We start from the raw sequence: 22,089 nt of genomic DNA, 5'->3' as shown, positions 1-22,089 counted from the left end.
ATATAACACTGTGGTTTTGAGGTTATGTAAAAGTTTTAATGGGTCATGCAATTGTGATATATTATTCCTAGTGAAATAACAGATCAAGACAGGCTTACAGGGATACCTACACAGGAAACTATCACATAATTTTGAAGATGTTAGATGATAAGTCTATCATGGTCTTGACACCTTTAATGTCTGTCAGAATGACAAAAAGAGAACACACAGGACTGTGCCTTCAAATTCATCTAACAATGTCAATGATTAGCAGTTTATTCATGGAGATCATCAATGTATACTGCTCCAATTTCTCTACTTGACAGAAAATGATAATCTATGGTAATGATGACAATTAAAGTAGCTCTAATATGGCTCCAAGAGGCAGACAATTGCTTAATTGTTAACCACTAAATTGAACTGCCGGACAGGTTTCTTACTTGGGGGTACCTTATGGAGTAGTGGAGAAGGAGAGAGGGAGGTATTTAAAGTCTTTAGTCATCTAATCAAGCGAATGGTCATTTGACAGTAGAGTCTGAGAAGCACTGCAATTGTCTGAACATTATATTGATATCGGCCTGTCACTTTTCTCTGATTTTATGATGGATATATTGTCATGTATATTGTATTGCAGAGTATTTGATTCATACCTGGCATGTATTAAACCATTTAAAACAGTCAGTCAGTGCTCTGGTCTGTTACAGGAAGGGTCTTTATTCATAATTTTTAAGTGCACAATTACATGATGTATTAACACTGCCTTTCAATTGGGTAAATCCTTTGTAAATTTGGATTATTATAAGTGAACACTTAGTATTAACTGATTGCTACAAATTTTAGTAATCTCCTTCAAGGCTTGTGTTTACCTTGGGAGTTGTAGAACGCCCTCAGACCATTTAAACACAAATTTCACCTTTTTATTATGAATCAAATTCTTGAAGAAACCTGAATGAACTTTTAAAGACGTCCATCTACTGTCTGCTAAATGATAAGTACTCTGATGTCAAACTAAGAGAATGACAGTACAGACATAGCAACTGTCATAAGATTGACATAGTTACTTTCTGATGGAGTTCTATTCTGTTTGTCAGGTAAATTATGTGTTTGATTTTAAAATTCATCTTATCAGACCTTTTGATATATCCAGCAAGTTGCTTTCTTTTAGATTTGTCTGTTTATTAGATGAGTGATCTTTGCCAATATGAAATTGGGAAATTTCAAATTGATGATTATTTGGTTTGTTCTTTAAGGTTTAATGTTACCTCTAATTAATCAAAGAATGTTTAATTGTTTTTTTATTCTGCTTATAAATTTTGACAATGATTGAATATTATACCATTGTCACTGATATAACTTTCTTTGACTTCAGTTTTAAAATATTGTTATCAGAAAAGTATTATTTTTTTAAAGTAAATGAAACCACCTTGGTTGAAGGACAAAATAGACATTAACGTATGTGGGCTCAGAAGACTGATATAGAATTTCACAGCTAATGAACCTTGTTCAAGATCTGAATTTTGCACATATTATTAATCTAGATAATTTAATATGTTCTGCATTGTCTTGTATATCTGACAGAAAGTGTAATAATAGTTTTTTTCAGTCAATAGGTAGATCAGGGCAAGTCATATACACCGACGTCCACCCATCATAAATCAAATTTTTATGTTTTAAAATTGTTTAGGGCAGATTTTGCAGATCACTTCATGTCTTCATTTCCAAAAAAGTAATGTGATTTGAAAGGTGATAAGAAAACTCATTTGATACATAAGCGTATTTGCAAAGAGTTGTCTTGACAAGTCTGGGTATAGACAAAAGACAGAGATTAACATTTGATACAAAACTTGATAGGAAGGTCATTTTAATTTCATAACATGAAAATTGATCCAGTTACTAAAAATTAATTTTTTGGAGGTCAGATTTATTGCATGATATCCATAAATTTTCTTAATTAGGTCAAAATAGAAAGGCTTTGAACAGATGTATGTCAAATAGATAATATGTGTCATCTTCTTTGACATTCCCAAGTTATTGACTTTGTTTAACAAAAGTATTACTATGTTGAGTTCTTGGTTACCCACAGAGGAAATGGAATCATATTGCACCAACTTGAAATGGTAGACCAGGGGGCATAACCTGTGCAGGGACCATAGTAAGCTCCCTTGTTCTGAGGGATTATCGGAAGGCGGGTTTCCTTTCAACACCCATCCAATCATAACACTATTTTGTATAGGTCCATAAAACCTGAAAAGCAGACTTCTAATGGTGTGAAATTTTTTGATAGATAGGAAAGTGATCTTTGGGCAGATGTATTATTTTGATAATGTGATACGATTTTTAAAATCGGAAACAATGGTAGTGCTTGATCAAACACATTGAGTTGTTTTTTAAATGCAAACAAAGTTTGTTTAAGTAAGATGATTGGTAGTAGATTATCTGAACAACTGAGCTCTAACACTCTCGTGTAATATTAAATTGAGGGATATTCTGTGCAATTATGTTATGGATATTTTAAAAGATTTTCAAATCATGGGAGTAGTGGTAAGATTTTTTAAAATTTCTTGAAATTGTAGCAAGAATTTAAATTATAAATTATCAGAGTGAAACAAATTTTTTTTTTGGAAAGCTTGCTTCATAGGATTTAGTTCAAAAATGAAAGACAGATGATATCAACGAAATATACTTTTAAATTGTTGCAGTCTCCATTTGTAGGGGGAGGAGGGCTGGAAGGGGGGGGTGTTAAAACGGTATTACTTACAAGAATTGATTTGTTTAGTACTGTTGAAATATCCTGTCCATTCTGCTTAATAATAGAGTTGTTTTAATATAGTCACCACAAGATGCGACACTACAGGAAATTGATATTCTCGTTAATGTCAATCATCATGTTGACAGTTGCCTCCTGTGCTGTTGTCAAGGTTATCGGGCTATTTCAGGAGTCTTGTTTTCACCATTCACAAAATTTGTTGTGGTGACCACTGACCATCTGATATTAAGGAAGGGCATTAATCGGTAGGAAAAGTTACATTTTTTATTTAACCAGTGTAGGAAGACTAAATGTACTGAAGAATTTTTAAATTTGGATCTTGCTGGAAATTTATAGGTGAAGTAAAATTCTGAAAACAAGATACTCAGGTGTAATTCTTGTCACTGGTAAATAAATTATTTTTTTTTAATTTCAGGTGGAGGGAAGTGTTTAAGTGATCATACATTAATATTTGATGTTAATCATTGACAAGATCATGTACTAGACCTACAAGTTGGTGCATGACCCATAATGAGTTGTTGTTTAAATAGTTTTTAATGCTGTTTCCGAAAACGTATATGCCATAAAGCTAGTATGACACGAAGCTGATGGACATTTTGGCGACATGTAGATTGTTAACACATTTTTACATCTGGAATAGGTGTTAATTGCGAACCTTTGATTCAGCTGACGGAGTATTTTACATCAAATCACCTGTTCTTACCATTTGTTATTGAGAGATTGTCCTCAATTTTGTAGGTCATTCAGTGAAATTTTCTTAGGTCCGTAAACAATAAATGTTGAAAAAGAACTGGGTCCCATTTTACAAAAGAACTTACGACTAAGACCAAATCTTTAGATGACTGTAAAATTGTTTCAGATTTATTATTTCATTAAAAATTGCTTGCATGAATATATTTTTCAGAATTCTTTTATAAAATATTAATACCATTTTTTCAAATTATTGTAGAGAAGATATTTATTCACAAAATTATATTTAGGTCTTAGTCGTAAGTTCTTTTGTAAAACGGGCCCCTGGTACATATGTCAAAACATATAGCACAACATTGCATATTATGCATTGTTTTAGATGTAAATTTTTTAAAGTTCTGCAATTTACATATGAAGGCATTACCATTTCTCATTATAGAATTTTTCATAGATGTCTAGGGAGAGAGCGTAGTAGTTTTCAGAACTTGTGCCCATGCAATCCCTTTGTAATTATAATAAAATATGTACAAACCAAACTAAAATACTGTATAAGAACAACAGACATGAAATTTTTTTCAGAATGCCTTGATACCTATAGTGTTTTAATCTTAAAATGTATTTGTTGATCAATTTTCAATTAGAAAATGCACAGATTTGATAATTTTCCCTATATTATATGATTACCTATAATAATGAACTTTGAAGAGATACCATGGGTTAATACACATAACTTTATGAATTCAGAGACCTTTTTGTGAGCATTTTCAATTACTTAACTGCTGATTTTTAGATCCTAAGGATCACACTACCTTAATTACTTTTATCCCTCTTATCAAATGTGCAAGAATTGTCTCCCTTTAATCACACTGTCTATTCTTCAGCTAGGAGACAAATTGTCTCTATATGTCCCATTCTTTTAAGATTGCATGTCGCATTCCTCAAGTCTACTGCATCTGACTTCTCTTTAATCAATTATCCTTGATATGTAAGAACAATCTTATCATGGAATCATTTTGGTATCTGCTTTTTGGAGGGTTAATTGAAATGACCCTGTTACATAGTAAGTTCATTCATCAGAATAGCTAATCTTTATCTTCTGTTTTGGAAACCTGATCAAAGTTAGAAATGATAGTTGCTTTGAATTAAAGAGCCTTTTATAATGAAGACTCCAGAATATACCCCACCATATGCAAAAAGACATCAATTTCTCTGGTGCAGTTCTGTACATGTTTAGACCATTGTGTCACAGCTGCAGTAAATATTGAGTAGAATTATAAATTTGAATGCAAAGAGAATTAACAATTTGGGCTGATGTTTGTCAAAGGAAATGAAGATCTTCGAGTTTTGTTATATTGGTGGATTTGAGAGCCATGTTGTAATTGCCAGTCACTGAGATGTAAATGGTCTTTTTTCATGAAATCCTTTCTCAATCAGATAGAGAGTTTTAAGTATTTACATTTGAGATTAAAAAGACATGTCTAATTTAAATTATTATACATTTTGACCTGTTAAACTTTCCATTTTTAATTAAATTCATTATAATAGTGTAAAAGGAACACTTCGGTACCAAAAAAGCAGTTAATTGAGCTAACGAGAGAAAAAAAAAAACAGGGTTTTATATAATGGAGCATAGTATGAATGAAACTGTATGTGCCTGCATGTAGAAAATTTTATTTTGCCTCTCCGAATAAACAGCCATGAGGAGCATTTCAGTGTTGTATATATTGTTTCACTAATGATTATTTGTCTAACATCTTTCCCATGGAAAGCATGTCATGTCTACAATATGCTTGCCATTTGGCTGAATTATAAAAAGCATATGTTCATCCAATTCAGCAGTTAGATGCATGCATGATGATAGTGGAATTTTAGGCCAAATGTATTCATCTTCTATTTTGTAAATATTTCTCAAAATGAAATTTTTAACATTGTTTTGACCAGTTAAGGATTGGAAAATGTTGGGATCGTTCATTTATTTTAAAAGGCCTGCTTATGCCTATAGTAAACAGTTCAGATAAACCAAATGCTTATTACAAATCTGGTGCCAGTATATATTAAAATAAATCTATACTTTAAAAAGAGTTTAATTAATTGATACTCCTTCACCCTATAAGAGAGAGATTAATTTCCTCGTTAGTAATTATTGTATTAGATAATGTAACATCTGGGTAAAAGTTTCTACTGGGTAGACAAAATGAGGGAATTAACTACCCAAGTTAATCTTGGAATTCTGACTTAATTCAAAGATTATAATGTAGTTAAATCCTGTGTATTAAATACAGATTACCACACAGATTGGCTGTATTAATGATTAGAATATAACACTTCAAATGTCAATTTATTTATAGATATAGCTGATAAAGATGTTGAAAAGTGGTTTGTGATTACATTAAAATTTTATCAAGTGTGAAATCTACAGCACTGGTGTTTCACTTGTCCTACTGAGTTATGTCCCTTTAGCATAAGACTTTCTCACGCTCTTATTTTCTTGTTAACCAAATTACCAAAAAAAAAAAAAGAAGGAAGATTCATATTCTTTTTACATAGTATAGTAGCCTGGTGACTCATGGCAGAGGGAGATCGTCTTAATTAGTAAAACTCGTTAAATTAACTGGATCCTGCTGTGGGGGGAGACATTCAGGAATAGATATGGATAAGTGCCTTTTGATGAAAAGATCTCATACTGTCTCGTAATGTAAAAAGATTCGCCTGTGCTTCTTTCTTCATATGCTTAAAATTAGAGTATATTTTTATGTGATTGTTAAAGTCTGTTTCAATGGGACATTGTCGATCTATATGAAATAAATTCAGTAATTGATATTGCAGCAATGTTTTGTATATTTTTTTTAGTGTCCTTTTATTTTGATGCACTTTTACCTGGCATATCATGTTCTTAACAATAATTGTTAACAATACAAAAATAGACTTTGAAGAAGTTCTCATGTTTTTGGTCCACTTGATTCTGGTATATTAAGTGAATTATTAAATTCATGGAGGCAATGTAACAATTTACCATGCATTTTTATGTTATATATAGATTCCAATCTGATGATTTGATGTTTTGTAATGATAATAAAAACCATTTGATTATAAACTTGACATTATCATCCAAATCAATCAAAGATAAATAACATGTACCTCAATATTTAAAATTCAATTGACGTAAGGCACTGTAGGAAAATATTAATAATTCTGTCATTTTGTGTCTGATGGATGACTTTTGTAAAAGATGTACCAATGTTTGATTTTAGTCATCATTGTGTTATCCTAATCTCCTTGCTGATGTATATACTTTAACAATTGATGATTGCATTGATAAATGCTTTTTAAACAAATAATCAACATATAATTCCCAGTCATTGCATAATTTCAGAAAATTCAACTCGGTGATAGAAAATCTCAAAAAATGCATTTTTTTTTCCCCTCTTCCTAAAACAAACTATAGACCTCACATCTGCTCTCATACTGTGAGTGAAAGCTTGTGAACATGCTAAATGCTTTTAAAGAACATTACATTACATATAGTAATTAAAGAAAGCCTTTGTACCTCAGGCAGGTATAAGTTTGTAAACATGAATCAGACCTCCCTTCACTAGGGGAACATCTGTATGTAGAGGGCTCACATTCCCAGAATCACATGTTGTGAGCTCCTCTCTGACATACTGTGGTCAGCTTTGGTGGATGTTGGGGGGATTTCTGTGCAAGGGATGTCGCGGGGTGTAAGAATTTAAGGAATGAAGTGCATAGAATACGACAGAATCTGGTAGTCATCTCGTTTCTCTTTTCAAATGAAGCCTCAGAGAAATCTAATCAGTGATATCTGAGTTATGAAGATTCCCACCAGCTTCTTCAGAATCTCTGTGCAATATGATTTAGGAACCTGAGGACCCATAATGTAATGAGCAGGAGCAAATGGGATAAGTCAAATTTATCAGTTGCTGATGTGTAAATCATGTTTATGTGACAGAACATCTTCTGCCATTAATCATTATACAATTCAATGGAGAGGAAAAGGAATAAAAATGTTCCCAAATCTAAGACATTGCCTCCTAGAAAACCTTATCCACCGGAGTTTGACTTTGATTTCTTCTCCTCTACTGATTCTAGTACTGACTGGGAGGTAAGCACCCATTTCACCACTCGACCCCTCCCAACTGTCTTCCTTAACTGACCTTTAGTGAACAATATTGACTGCATGAACTTGAAACTTTATAGAAAAACCTGATAACAGCAAATCTATATAGCTTTATGGATACCTGTCTATATTGAATTTTAGTGTCTTTTAACCAAGTACAATAAATAATGAATGTTAGTTGAATTTAAGGAGTAATAATTAAAACATTATATTTCATATAATATATGTTATAGTATGCCACAAATTAAACCTTTGCACTTCAGATTTGAACCCCCCCCCCCCAAAAAAAAAAAGAAAAAAAATAGCAGCTTTTTTCAAGTTTTTGTCAGAAGTTCAAAAAACAGTTGAAATTGTCACCACAATTACTACCATGTGATGAGCATATTTAAGACCTTATCTTAATTAATGCATTATTTTGCAAGTTATCAATTACAGAAGTATTACCAGGCAAGTAAAAATTCTGTTTGTACAAGTAAATTTCATGGTAACATGTCTGAATGAACAACTAGGCAAAAAATTGATGTAGAGCACTGTTACTGAGTGAATATCAAATGTTTCTGATAGTTTTACAAGTTTCATACCTCCTTAATAAAATTTCCATTTGAAAAAAACAAATCAGTGTTGGTCGTTCTTAGAGGTTTGTTATAACCATGTTGAAATGTATCATTTTTAGACGATTATAGTCACTGTCTTTTGTCAGTTTACAATTTTCATTTCCCATTTGATCTTTTTTCTTTCAATTTTTGGACAACTTAACATTTGATTTTGGAGTAGATTATAGCAGTATGTTTTCAATCCTTTTAATTCTTGTGTTTAAAAAATGGAAAATCTGAGGATAAAAAAAAATTAGGTGTTTATAAACACCTTAGAAGCTCTTTCATCTCGAAATTTGAGTCTGCAAGGTGAATTCAGTGTACAAGTATTTTTGTATGAAGATTTGTCTATAATACTCATTACCTGATTTTCATTCTTTTGATGTTCAGACAATATATTAAGAGGAATTAGTGGGTTCATGGTTACATTGAAAGATTTTGTAATATTTATAGTTGCTGACATGGTAAAAAGATTATCTTTAGAGATTTCTCTACCTATCACAGTTAATATTAGGTGAGGAATTCCTGAAGATGTCTGCTAGATTATGAAATAGGTGTCTGATTTTTTCATTTCCAACAGAGGAAGATAAGATGGAACAAGATAATTAGGAATTGAATGCCTGTTCAAGCCAATTTTCACTGATTTGTTCTACAGATAAGTTAAAATACTTAAATGCCTATTACATAATTTAGGTTTGAAACTACATGTATTAGGGTGGAAAGTTTTAAAAAGGTCAAGCATGTATACATAAAATATTACCTTAAAACCTAGCTACCTCCCGTTCATTGTTCTAAATGAAGTACCGGTGTGGGTTTCTGCTATAAGTTTTTCCATTGAGAAAGTTTGGCCCAGGTAATCAGACAATTGTGGAATTTCAGTACAGTTTACTGAAGACTTAGTCTTATTTCTTGGAGCATTTCAGATACAAAGAACTCTTTAACACATTTGATGCCAAAGGTCTGTGTATTATCAGCACACAAACAAACATGCTAATGTGGTCGTGACTGAATCAAACGGATTTCTGTAGACTTTTTGCACCTCGTGTATGTGCTTTTTTGCGGCAGGTTTACTTGGATAAATAAACTCGGCAATGATCACTTTCTGTACCCCTGATTTTTGGCAGCATGTCCATTGACAGTGTCTGAGGTGTGATTTCTAAACAATTTCAGCATCAGATGTGTTGCCAATGCCAGTCCTTGACTCCAATTAGTGCATTATATTTACTTTAAAAAAAAATTAAATTGACAGTGTGTTGTACATTGGTTAAAGGATGATATGGAATGGGATTGGAAAAAAATGTTACTAAAAATGAGTGAAAAAAATCAACAATATTAAATTAACAATAGTTCAAATCAAGTAAATTTTGATATATATGTATATATATTATGCTATAGATGTGTAGGAAAATAACCATAAGGGCTGTATGAACAGAAGTCCTAATCTATTTACAAATTTTAGGATGTGCTGGAGAAGAAAATTGAGGACCTGAGTCGACAGTTGACCAATGAGAGACAGCAGCACAGAAAGGAGAGACAACAGTTTGCCAAATTACAGCGAGAGCTTGCCCGTGCCAAAAGTGACAGCCAGAAATTCTTGTCTGTAAGTTAGATTCAGAAATACATAATTTACTTGCAAAGAGAGATAACTCTAATAGTCTTTTTTGCAAACTAAGAACTTGGAAGTAATTTGAAACAAAGTCCAGAATCAATGTGGAGAATTCTTGCATATTTCAGCAAGATTTTCTCTAATCTAAATTATATTAAGCAAGTGATGTCATTTTAATTTTTAATACAACTTTGGTAATGCTTTACCTCCCCCCCCCCCCCCCCCCCCCAAATAAAAGGGGAAAGAGAGAAATTCATCTAGACTACTGATTTGAACTGACAAAGTGGTGTGTCCCAAACATAAAAACTGTGTGGAAAAGAGTATTTTTTATATCCTCTGAGCTATTCATAGCACCCACTGAAGCAGTTAAGCAAGCAGCTGTTTATTTTTTCCCCGTAATTTATTGGGTATTGATCTTTCCCAGGGGGTAAGACTGGATGGGTTTTGCATGTCCTTCCCATCATCAATGTCTGATTGCATCTTCATGGAGTCCTAAACAGATATTCTGACAATCTCAATTACTCACTTTTTCTGAATGCTTTGCTGGTATCTCAACGTAATAATGTTTTATAGGAATATAAGGCCATTTTGTCTAATGAGCTTATATTGTTGTAGAAGTATTGAGAATGACATTTCTTATTGTTAAGCGCTAGAAAAAGTATGTGCAGACTAGGGCCACTTGTTAATCAAACTGGGGGGAAAAATCTATATTAATTTTCTTTGCTCTATCCAAAAAAATTCAATATCTGTCATATATGTTATGCTTTCAATTTCATTAATCCAACTTCTTTCAAAGCATTAAAATAACTATTTCAAGCCTTTAATATACTTTGAAAGCCTAGTTTGTGTATTTGGCCTGGATAAGGTACAGAAATTGATGTAACAGGTTGAATCTAATTAAATATTCTTTAAGGGTGATCACTATGTATTTAATTGAACTTTTGTCCCCAGCTAATGTGACATGTGTCCTTTTAACCCCATTTTGATTTCATGCAAACATATGGTGCATGGATGAGCTACTTTCGCAGCCATTTGTTGAGGGTTTCACTTACAGTTGTGCTCTACAGAACATGGTTTCTTCTTTTGATGGTGCATGGTCAGTGGTATTTTTGTTGTGTGTGGCGAAGCTGGAATGCTTTCTGTTTTTCTTGGTGCTTCTGTTAAAAGGGCAGACAATTTGTACCTGCCAGGGAAAATAATCAGAAGACTATAAGCACAATTAAGGCTAATCAAAGCCAGAGACAGGTGATCCTATGTATACCTATAGTATGTCAAAACACAATTCTCTCTAATACCTAACAAACGTCAGGCATGAAAATTGAGAAATGGAGAATACTTACACTTATTTCTTCCCCTGAATTAGTAGCGTAAAAATAATTCTTTATGCAATTATACTTGCAATTAAAACGTTCTTATTGTGGATGAAAATTTAAAAACCAGGTAACATCATTAACCCAGTCTTTGGTTCACCTATTGGTTTGTAAGGTTTTCAAAGAGAGGCTAAAGATTACAGGCAGTTGAGAAAAGTGACGCTCATTACTTTTTAATTAAGATTTCATTAATTGGTTATTGAATTCCTGGATCAGTTAATCTGACTCAGCTTATCACAGCCATTCTACTTAAATTGAAAGACATGCAGAGAGACTCTCTTAAGTTTTTGTTTGCCCAACAGAAGAGCGATTTATTTTCTGTCTCTAAACTGATACTTTGGTTTGATCAGGTATCAGACGTACTTTGGTCCTTTTAACTCAAGTGTTTAAAAGCTTCGATTAACTCTGTTGTAAAAGAAGGAGAAATTGAATATTTAATGCAAGAAAATGGGTTTTTGATTTTTTTTAACTAGAAAGAGATAAAATGAAAAAATTAGTCTAAGAATTATAACTTGGAGGGAAAAAATGCACGCATGCAATATAAATATTACAAAGAGTGAAGAAGAAAGAAATTTCAATTGGATTTTTTTTTCAATATAAGAGGATTTTCTTCATAAAAAGTTGTTTTTATTACTCATAATAAAGTCTGTCCAGACAGATATGCTGTATATTGACCAGGAGTAACAACACTGCATTCAATGCTTCTTTTTTTTTTAATGTGCACCATCAATCTCTTCTTGGAGTAAGGCATATCAGTTTTTGTTTGAAATAATGTGTAAATTGTTTATGTAGTATTAACATAGAGCCCTCCTGCAGATATTTGGACACTCTTTGAACTTCCAGGATAAACATGCCAGCCTTTGCCATGCCTTTAGTCTTCTCTATACTTCTCCAGCTTTGACATAAATGTAGAAAAGATCTCCATTGTGAACTATAAAACTTGTACCTAGACAGATAAAGTTGCATATGATTTTTTTCAGTTCAGTGCATTTTGGAGAATTTATAAATAAGAAGGGATAATTTTTTATGGTGGTCAATACCAGGTAGGCAATTTTCCTGTGTAATGAATGGTAATATGAATCAAAATAAAGGCTCTGGAATATATTTTGCATTGACATGGCTAATTTATAACTTCCTCAAATAGAAATGTGGAGAAAAAACCCCCCACAAATGTGAATTAAAGAAAAAAAACAGCTGGTAAAAATAGAGTAGGTTTTTTTTAGTTGGAATCAAAAGTCTCTGAGTCAACATTAAATCAGGGAGATAATTAATCCTGCTTGGAGTGCCATCTTCCACCCTCTGATGTGAAAGGTTTTTGGGGGATTTTGTCAGCTTTTCTGTTTCTATTTAATTACTTTTTCATGTAGATTTTGCCAGCAAATTCCCCTTCCATTTATATCACAGAGGGTCTCCATTAGTTTCTGGTTTATAGTGTACAGGGTGAAGAAATTGTTGTTTAAAGGGGGATATATGGTAATTGATCTAGAACAGCTATTTTGAGCTTATATCCATTGTCATATTGAAATTTTTAAACACTTCACTTTGTTCTAAAAGTCTAACTTAGAAAAGTATTATTTACAGAGAAAATTTTAAATCTATAAGCCCAGTATGTGTATAAATTTTATTCTCATTCAAAACTATACTTTAACAGCACATGACTTTAATCAGTCTGAAATTACTGTATTAGTGTAATTCTGAATATTTTCTGGTTTCCTACAGATTTCATAGAATTAAGGTACTTTTTATGATGTTCTCTATAATTTGAGTCTGGATCTGCCATCTTTGTTATTAAAATATCATTCTACTTCAAAAGAAATTCATAATTAAAAATAAGCACCATACCTGCATTACTTGATCTTGCCCATAAGTGTTGGATAAAATGAATCCCTAGAGAATCTTGATTATATTTAATCTATATACAGCTCTTCATTTGACAAGAAAAAAAAATCAAAACAAAACAAACAAACAACTGAAAAAATAATATGACAATTATGTGGCCTATCTCTTAGAATGCATATTTTGGGAGATAGGAACATGATTTCTTCATGGCAGTTATTTAAAACAAGATTTTACTTTTAGAATCGTTGCTTGCCTGCCTGCATTCATTTTTGACACTGGTGTACATACTTTATCAAATTGATACAGATGTTGTGGAAATTGGTCATCCTTTATCATAGAGGAGTTTGGCTGGGGAGGATATCTATGATAATTCCTCCTTGATGCTCTCCATATGATCAGTTTTGGCAGAGTAGGGTGCATCACCCTGATTAGGCTTGCCCCTCCAGTGACAGATAAGTTTGTCTGCAGTGACCAGCAATCAGACAAATTCTAGTGTTCCTGCTGTGGGGTCCTTAATTTGTGCATAAATATCATTATTTTATGAAAAAAGAATGATTATTGGCAACATTTCGTCTTCTTGGAATATCTTTATAATAAGCAATTATTGCAGCAATGGATAAGGTACTTAGATTGAAGTGCATGGTAGTTTGGCAAAGAGGATGCGACTGTATCAATATTGCATTGTTATAGAATCCAAAACCCCTACTGACGCTCTGCTGAAGTAACAAGTGCATGATCTAATGTTCTGTATAGTCCTTATGGCGGATACAAGTAGTTGGCTTAGTATCAAGTTGGAGATAAAATGGAGGTAACTGTGTGCATATATACAATGAGACCATAAAACCAAATGCACATTCTCTGCTTGTAAAATCAACTACAGAGTAATGAAAAAGAACAACAGAGGAGAGAAGATGCTAGTTTAAGTGCGTTTAATGACCAATCAGAGATTCCAATGCATGCCAGGGATGACTTAGACAGTGGTCTCCCCATTTGGTGGATCTAAATAGGGGAATTCTCTCAGCACTTGTCCTGGACAGATAAGCCAGAGGGATCAGGGCAGGCATCTGTGGAATTTGGACAGGAATTAAGCCACTCCACCCACTGTTAATTGAGTGGTCACTTGTTCCTGGTTAATTGGTCGATATACTTGCTATTACTGTAGAGGGTCAGATGAACTTCAGCATCCCTGGTCAACATTTCTCTTTTCTATATACCTTCTCTTTCTGCATTCTTTTTGTTTATATGACTCAGATGCGTAATATTAATGTTGATGTTTATGTCAAAACACTTGCCAAGCTGTTTTATTTTATTCTTCTTTTTTACCAGAAGTTTGGAAGAAGAAAAAAGACCTAAATCAGGAAATCAACAAGCCCTCTGACACACAAAAACATGTTTTCTTTTGCACTTTGTGTGCATGTATCTGATTTGTTTTGATTTCTGTTCTACCTCATGCATACAAGAATGCTTTGTTGCTTTACACCGAAGGTCATGCCAAGTTTTGTTTTTGAATCATTCATAATCTTTGTTTATATAAGCATACAACCTGTACAAAAAGCCAACTTACAAATAAGTGAATTCAAAGGAAAGAATGAAATTATAAGAAATAAAATTAATTATGTCAATGATGATAAAAGAAATCTAGTTAGAGTCCAGGTGAAATTTGTCCTTTGACACCTGTTTATTGTATGACCTTTGCCCCAGGGATTGTCCCAACACCTGTGGTCCAGTCTGATCTTTGGCCATTTCCAGTTGACGCCTCTGTCCATTGCCGCAGTGACAAAACATTTGTTCAGGACAATTATCATATTGCTTCTACAGCTCACAGCTTGTAAAGACACCAGAATTCCATTAGCCATCATTCTTCCCTTCCCCTTGGTCATTCTTTGTTACTCATTGGCCTTTACAGGAAGAGGACTGGCTGTATATTATCTAGTTCTTGTACCACTAGACATTGGAACATGGACCTTTATGGTGGTCCTTTGGACTGTTTCTGATATATATTTTTTTTCAATATTTTATTAGGTAGGTAAAGCTTTCTGTCAAATGGTTGTATTTTTTTTTTACTTTTTTGTTCCAAGCAGTGTGAATAATTTGTACTGTCAATTACCATGGTCCTGCTAAGAGTAATAAGATTTATGCGAGATAAGAAAAGAGCTGAGAGAAATTTGTGAAATAATTGGAATATCTGATGATTCCCTTACTTTTGGGTGATTAGTACCCAGCATCTATATTTCTTCATGGTGAGGAATTTCTCCCCATTCTCATTGATGGGGGGAATGATATCCTTTATGATTTTTCCAGGTATTGATAGCAGGAAACGTTTCTGATAAACATTAATGAATTCCATTTATTGAGTATTCAAATATTTATAGAAATTTTACTGTCCTTAAAATACCCATTATAATGTGTTGTAGTAATGTTCCAAGTGATTGTGTTAGTTTTTAGAGAGTTGTTTTATGGAGGCAATGTGATCTAATGAGAGGAAATGGTATCACTGGGGGAGGAAACTTTCATTTGAGGAAGCCAGAGGCAATTTTTCCAGATTTTTGCATAATCAATAAGCTGAAGAGCTTCTACCCAGCAAGGTCTTTGTCAACATAGGACAATCGTCACTCGTGTGTGCGATGAAGGTTTAACTTTCATCTGAAGCATGAGAACACACCCAGCATGTGGGCAATCAATAATGCATGGATGAACCAATGATAATCTTTTTTGGTATTCTAACCCCCAGCATATAATCATTTTACTAATCAAGATATTTATAAATATCAACATGTTTTTTTCTCCTTGTTGTAGAACCATCTGTCATGTTTAGCATTCTTTCATCCACTTTTCACACATATGATTGATGATCTCTATATTTTTTAAATGTTTAGGTATATCCATTGTCATAAGATCTCTTTTTTTTCGGAAATTTTGAATGCATGTGCTTGTGTTTACTTTTGATGATTCTTTGTGCAGTCTGACTATGGGAACAGAGTGAGTAATTCTGCATCTATAAAACATTTTGGTAATTATAACAAGCTGTGTTACACATCTGTCAGACTCTTGACAAGGGACACATTTACTGTAAAGATGGATTAATTTTTACACAGCTACTGTCTCAGTTACCATGTGCTTGCAGTGTTTTGCATGAGGAGAAACCAATTGTGCAGGGAAAGTATTGCCCAGGGAAACCAGAGGAGATCCGATGCTGACCAGACTTTTATAGCCTGTAATAAACTTGTCCTAAATGACCAATGGATGGAGTAAATTGCTTGTTGCCCAGAGTGTCGGAGAAAAAAGGCACTGGGTGTAAAGAGATTGCATTTTGTTAATTGTTTAGTTAATGGGGCTTGTTATGATAAGCTTCTACAGTTAATGATGCTATTTGTCTTAAATCGGTCCTGAATGAGCTTTCAGGAGATCCAAAGGCAAAATTGATTTTGTGAAGTGATAGATTTTTTGCAGTGATCTAAAGTTTCCAGTTAAATGCTGTAAATGACATTTGTTGAACATTTGGAGAAATGGATTAATAATTAATGATGGAAACTATTGAATAACAACACAGCAACTGATAGTATGAAACTCATAATTGGTTTTGTGGACTAGTTATTATGCAATATTTTATGGATCATAAATTCAGATAATTTGTTTATAAAGGTAAGGACATGTTTTCCCTCCCCCTTCCCTCCCCCCCCCCTTCCCCCAAAAAAAATGTCTTGATAGTCTACCTACTGTTACTTAAAGTTTCCTTCAGACTCAACTTTGTAGTGAACTTTGTATGCCTAACCAGACAGAACTACTCTATTAACAAAGCATCATTACTCACCTTTTTAATTGAATTCAGAGTAAAGAAAGCAAAGTTGGGAGATAATTGCAAAGTCAACAATGATTCATTTGCAGTTATAATTAATCTTGTTATCAGTAAGGAGACAGGAACTTTTTGCTCAATAGAATTGTCCAAATTGTCTTTGTTCTTCAATTTTTTGTGTAAACATTCTGCAGGCATGTGCAGCATGACTGCATTTATGTTGATTTTGCCAATTCTTTGTCAGACATTCTTTTTTGACAAGGATGGACAAGCCTCTTTGACAGTTCTGACAGTCTTGCTAATTATGTCTTCTGCTAGAAGATTAGAACTTATCGACTGTCTTATGTAAAATGAGGAATGTCTTCTGCAAAAGCCTTGTCCAGTCAGGAAAGAGCAGAGGTGACTATGACCTGACTCCTGACATCAGGAGCTGTTACAAACATCTTACAGACAAGATTACCCGTCAGTTTCTGACATTTCAATTCCTGATGCTCAGAATAAATTTCTTGGTGAAGGAAATTGGTGCTGACTTTTGGTACAATGTTACCTTGAGATTTTTCCAAGATGACCAGATTTTCTCCACAGGAAATGATACATACATACACATCAGTTTTTAGAGTGATTTAAGTGATACATTGTATTGAAATGTTCTTCCATTTTGTATTTCAAGCAAACATCGTTGGAGGATTAATAGAAATGCCCTTAAGGTTAGAGGTACTTCAATGTTGTGAATACTCCCATCCAAGTGTCATTTCTTTCTTTATTGATTCAGGCGCTTTTTTTTGTCATTGGTATTCTGTGTTTTCTATTTTGATGCTTTATCATTTTGTTCTTTCTTTAAGATGATAATCCATGAGTAGGTGGCTTCATTTCCCCCACAAAACACCCAGCTTCCAATTGCAGTATTGGTAATAGATAGGCTTATTGTGAAGAAGTTGACAATTGTTTGGTTGGCTCCATTCCATGTATTTGTGGATGAAAAATGCTGCCTTCACAGAAATTCATCAAATTGCATGAACCAGAAAAATGTGAACTTTTCAGTAACTGTAAAACATGGCAATTTGCAATGCAAGTAAAAATGTCAAACAGTAAAAAACAAGAATTCATTTGCCTGGTATCATGCATTTATTAATTTTAATGTATAATGCAGCATTTTTTTTATCTAATCAATAAATAGGCTTTGATCAATACATACATAATTTGCAGATAAGTTTCTATTGTGCTATAACCATCAAAGAAAATGTGTAAGATACAGGAAGTTGCATTAATCTACTCATTAGTGTATTTGTTAATCATCTTAAAAACACATCTTTACAATTCCATGGAAAGTAGATAATTTCTCAGAAACTGTGATAACATTGATTACAGAGCGACCACTTGAAAGACCCAAGTCTATTAGATTAAGATAAGGTAATGGGGGAAAAAGATGAATGCCTCCCCCACCAGATCTTTTCCATAAAGCCCTGGGGTATGGAGAGAAGGGTGCTTTACTATGTGGACCAGATAACACATTTGCTGCTAATTACGACAGGGTTTAATTAAAGTGAGATTTCTCTAGGCCACATTTAAGCATAATTGATGATGCAGGTAAAAGGATGATTCATCCCTAGGAAGATGCTCCAATACCCATTTTATCCTCCAAGCTTTATCAGGCCTTCCAAAGGTTACTGTATGTTTCTGGTGTCACATGGTAGATCAGCTATGAGAGCTTTAGTAACTTTCAGGAGAGATATACACAATTAATATCTAAATCTCATGAGGTAATTATAAATCTGTCATTTTTTTGACATCCTAGAAATCAATTGTTCATTGCAAGATGGTCTCTGTCTCATTGGTTTTGAATGTTTCACCTGTAGTAGCTAACCTATTATTTGCATGGAATTAAACAAGCAATGTGATATCATGTGGACTTCTGTCGTCACATTGAACAATAGGCCTGGCCTGGCTGCGCGTGACAAAGAGGACTGAAGCTTTGATGCATATCCAGATAATAACTACCTGGTGATTCATCCCTAGCAGCAGTTTCTGTTTGCTTTTATCTTCATCTTCATGCAATTTCAAATCCAACTGATGAACAGATCAAATTTAATAATGAAGCAGTGTGTAGTTTTTCGCTGGTTGTAGAAAAAAGCAAAAAATTTATTATTAATGATTGCTGTGGGAGATCTTTGTCAACCACAAAAAATGGTTCGCTCATTGCAAGGTTTTTTAATTTCAAAAATTTCACAAAAAGTAATTTGATGATATACTTTATTGTGGAAAAAAAAAAAGTTATGTGGAGAAGCCAGTGATATAGGAAAAAAATTATTTTTTTTTCTTCCCGATATGATACAGTGAGTTTCTGGAAGTGAGTTGAATCACTGCTATGATGACTTATGAATGCTTTAGCTATGATGGTACACTATGATCAGATATGATAAGATGTGTCTGTGCCTATGAGTAATCCAAATTTCATTTTATAAAAGCTCTAATCCATGTGAATTGGAGAACAGATTTGTCCATTTGGATTCATGTTTCGTGATTTTTGAAATATCATTTTTGACTCAACTGCCAATGATCAAATTGAAGGGGAAAAAAATGATTTAAATATAGGCTGAGGTACAAAATGAATTACAAATTCTTGGGTACTCCCTTTCTAAATGCTTTATACATGTACTGGTACATCCATGCAATGATGTCTTTAATTATTAGTAGAACAAAACTGGAAGATGATTTGTCTTTTTTTTAACTCATTACATTGACCATAGATCTTTCTTTGTTCATATTTATATGTATTACTGTTTTATATTTTTGCTTTATAATTGATTTTCTAATATTCACATAGTATTAAGGACCCCATTTTTATGGACTGAGTCACTCATTATCAGTTAGAAATATATTTTGTTGTGCTTGTCTAACAACAGTTATATTTCATCATTGACTAGATCCAGATTAATAAAAAAAAAGGAGGGAGGGATGGGGGAGCAAGTTTTCAGTTTGGAGAGTTGGGGTGAACTTTTGACCTTAATTAGCCATGGACTTTTTTAACATTGGCTAATTTGAGATCAGTAAACCTCCAAAAGCTTGGGGGCTTTGATTTTACCGGTAGATTGTTTTGTAATTTATCGCCTATGATTTATTCATCAGGGATTCACATTGTCATAAATACAGTAGGTTAAATGATTGGAGCAGAATGTCGATATTTTCACATTAAAAATACATTAATTTGTGTTAATTTAGTTCACAGTGTCAAAAATTGGATTATTTTTTTTCTAAAATGGGTTGATTTTATCCCCAGGTCTTGATTCCTCCAATGTTTACTGTGTAAATGACTTGCTATATTGTTTCAATCTTTAGTTGTATGAAAAATAATAGCATCTAATATAACGAGTGACCTTTTGATATGGAGGTAATAGCATGAAACAACCAATTTTTGTCAAAGCATGCCATGATCAAAGCTTAACCATCAGGTACATGTACTGTTGTAGAAAAAAATTTCTACAACATTAGAAAATTATTAATTTTTTTTTCTTTTGTTATTAAAAATGAACAGTTTTTCCTCTCTATTTCTGATTTCCAGATGCCTGTATAGTAAATTACAGGTATCAAATGCAAAAGTTTATCATTTTTCCTACAGTTGAATTAGTTTACATTACATGTTCCACCATATGCAGTTTCAGTTATCTTAAACAAAGATCTAAAATTGCAATTTGTCAGCATTAGTTCAACCAACCAACTGCATTTCCTTCAAGCCTTACATTTGGCCTCTCAAGTACCTTATCGTTCGTTGTGCTAGTTCTGAGAGATTGGTTAAATTATTTGTCTCATGTCTTTGGCTGTTTATATTCCATTACATCAAGAGAACTTCAGATTTTGAAGGTTATCTGATAAATGGGACATACTATAGCTTCTTATGCAGCTGAGTGGGGTACAATTATTTTTCACTGCTATTTATTTTATTAGAGATAAACACATTCTGGCCCTTTGTGTGATTTTGTTCCCTTCATTTTTTTAAGCCACCAGGCACTAAAAGCAAACAAGAAAACAGAGGCCAAGTGTTCTTATAAACATTAGGAGGCAATTACGATCTGTTTTCCTGTGTCCTCATTTAGAATACAGTTCAAAAGGTCCTTAGTTCACCCTGATTCTTTCTTAATGATTTTGTGGAAATTACACGAGATTGATTATTTAACAGTGACTACTGTGTGTGGTCAGAATAGAGGAAATACAAAGTATTTTCTTTCAGTCATCAAAGACAAAAAATGCAACATTAATAGCAGAAAAAGAGGTTGGGTGTTCGGTTTCTACTCATTAGCTCAGTAAGGTCATTGAGGATCTTTCAATAAGGGAGTTACTTAAGGCCCCCAGAGTGCTTACAACATGGGACAAATTGAAGATCTAGGGGTATTTTTTGAGGTAGGAAATACAATTTACAGTGCTGCAAAAAAAAAAAAAAAAAAATCTGGCACTAGTGACTTGTTGATGATGTGAAGAAGATTTCCGAAATTCCAACCCCCAAGGTTCTGTTCAACCGTTGTCCCTACACAGTGTGTGTGGTACCTCCAGATCAATTATCAACTTTGTCTGCCGTTTCTTGAGTGTATATGGGCCAAGTTTGTTAATGATCCAACAACTTTATCCAGAGATGTTTGTGTTACATTTTATGCTCATCTTGCAAAAATGTTCATCATCTGGATGGAAGTGAAGTAAATAGCTGTTAATCCAAAGAACAAAGCAGAAAATGGTTATTGTCAGTTTATGAGGTTAATACCCACAATCATTGATCTAAAGCTCAATCTGTTGTGTGAATGGAATGCGAAAGAAATATATAAGCTTTTTACTTATCGTACTACATATAGTATGTTTCCTACTGAGTCAATAACTTTCCTGATCTGTTATTCAGATACGTATAGTCAATATGTATTAGCCAAATAAAATTGCAGCAAGTTCTCAAAATCTTTGTAATGTAATTATATAAGCTCAATTTTCCTATGTTTGTATTAATTTTCAAAGTAAATGCTTTTTATGACAAATTAATCTATTTAATGGCATAAATATCAGAGCACTTGATTTAATTTGGAGGCCTACTATCGTTAATTAGCAGTAATCCCATCTCTCTTCTCTGATCACAGGTCAACTCTCCAACAGATCTGTGGGACAAAAATCAATGTATATTGTATAAAAGTAAACATAATATTTCATAACCAGTCAATACCCATCAAGCCACAGAGATGACAAAAACAGAATGCATGGGAATATCTGGGATCCCAGTCGATTCAGCAGCTGATATTACTGCACTTGTCTGTCAGTCACAGTTTATCGTTATTTGTAAGAGCAT

The 22,089-nt window shown here is 33.3% G+C and overlaps 1 protein-coding gene across 5 annotated transcripts in view; it reads left to right on the top strand.

The window, feature by feature from the left end:
- LOC133197251 (uncharacterized) overlaps positions 1 to 22,089 on the top strand; it is a 46,984-nt gene that overhangs the window by 10,417 nt on the left and 14,478 nt on the right. Inside the window, exons 1-3 of one of the 5 annotated variants that reach the window (XM_061333201.1) lie at positions 7,419 to 7,556; positions 9,624 to 9,764; positions 17,443 to 17,479. In XM_061333201.1, the coding sequence (XP_061189185.1) occupies positions 9,670 to 9,764; positions 17,443 to 17,479 (132 nt within the window). In that variant the 5' untranslated portion in view covers positions 7,419 to 7,556; positions 9,624 to 9,669. Of the gene's footprint in view, positions 1 to 7,174; positions 7,557 to 9,623; positions 9,765 to 15,978; positions 16,622 to 17,442; positions 17,480 to 22,089 lie in introns of those variants that run through there. The other 4 variants (XM_061333200.1, XM_061333197.1, XM_061333198.1 and 1 more) reach the window with 4 other exon arrangements.

The sequence above is a fragment of the Saccostrea echinata genome, unplaced genomic scaffold (assembly GCF_033153115.1).
Source record: "Saccostrea echinata isolate AGI-Se365-2 ecotype Australia unplaced genomic scaffold, CSIRO_AGI_Sech_v1 ptg000030l, whole genome shotgun sequence".
In the NCBI taxonomy this organism is placed as follows: domain Eukaryota; kingdom Metazoa; phylum Mollusca; class Bivalvia; order Ostreida; family Ostreidae; genus Saccostrea; species Saccostrea echinata.
Note: the sequence above shows the minus strand (reverse complement) of the source record. Positions and strands in the feature narration are given on the sequence as shown.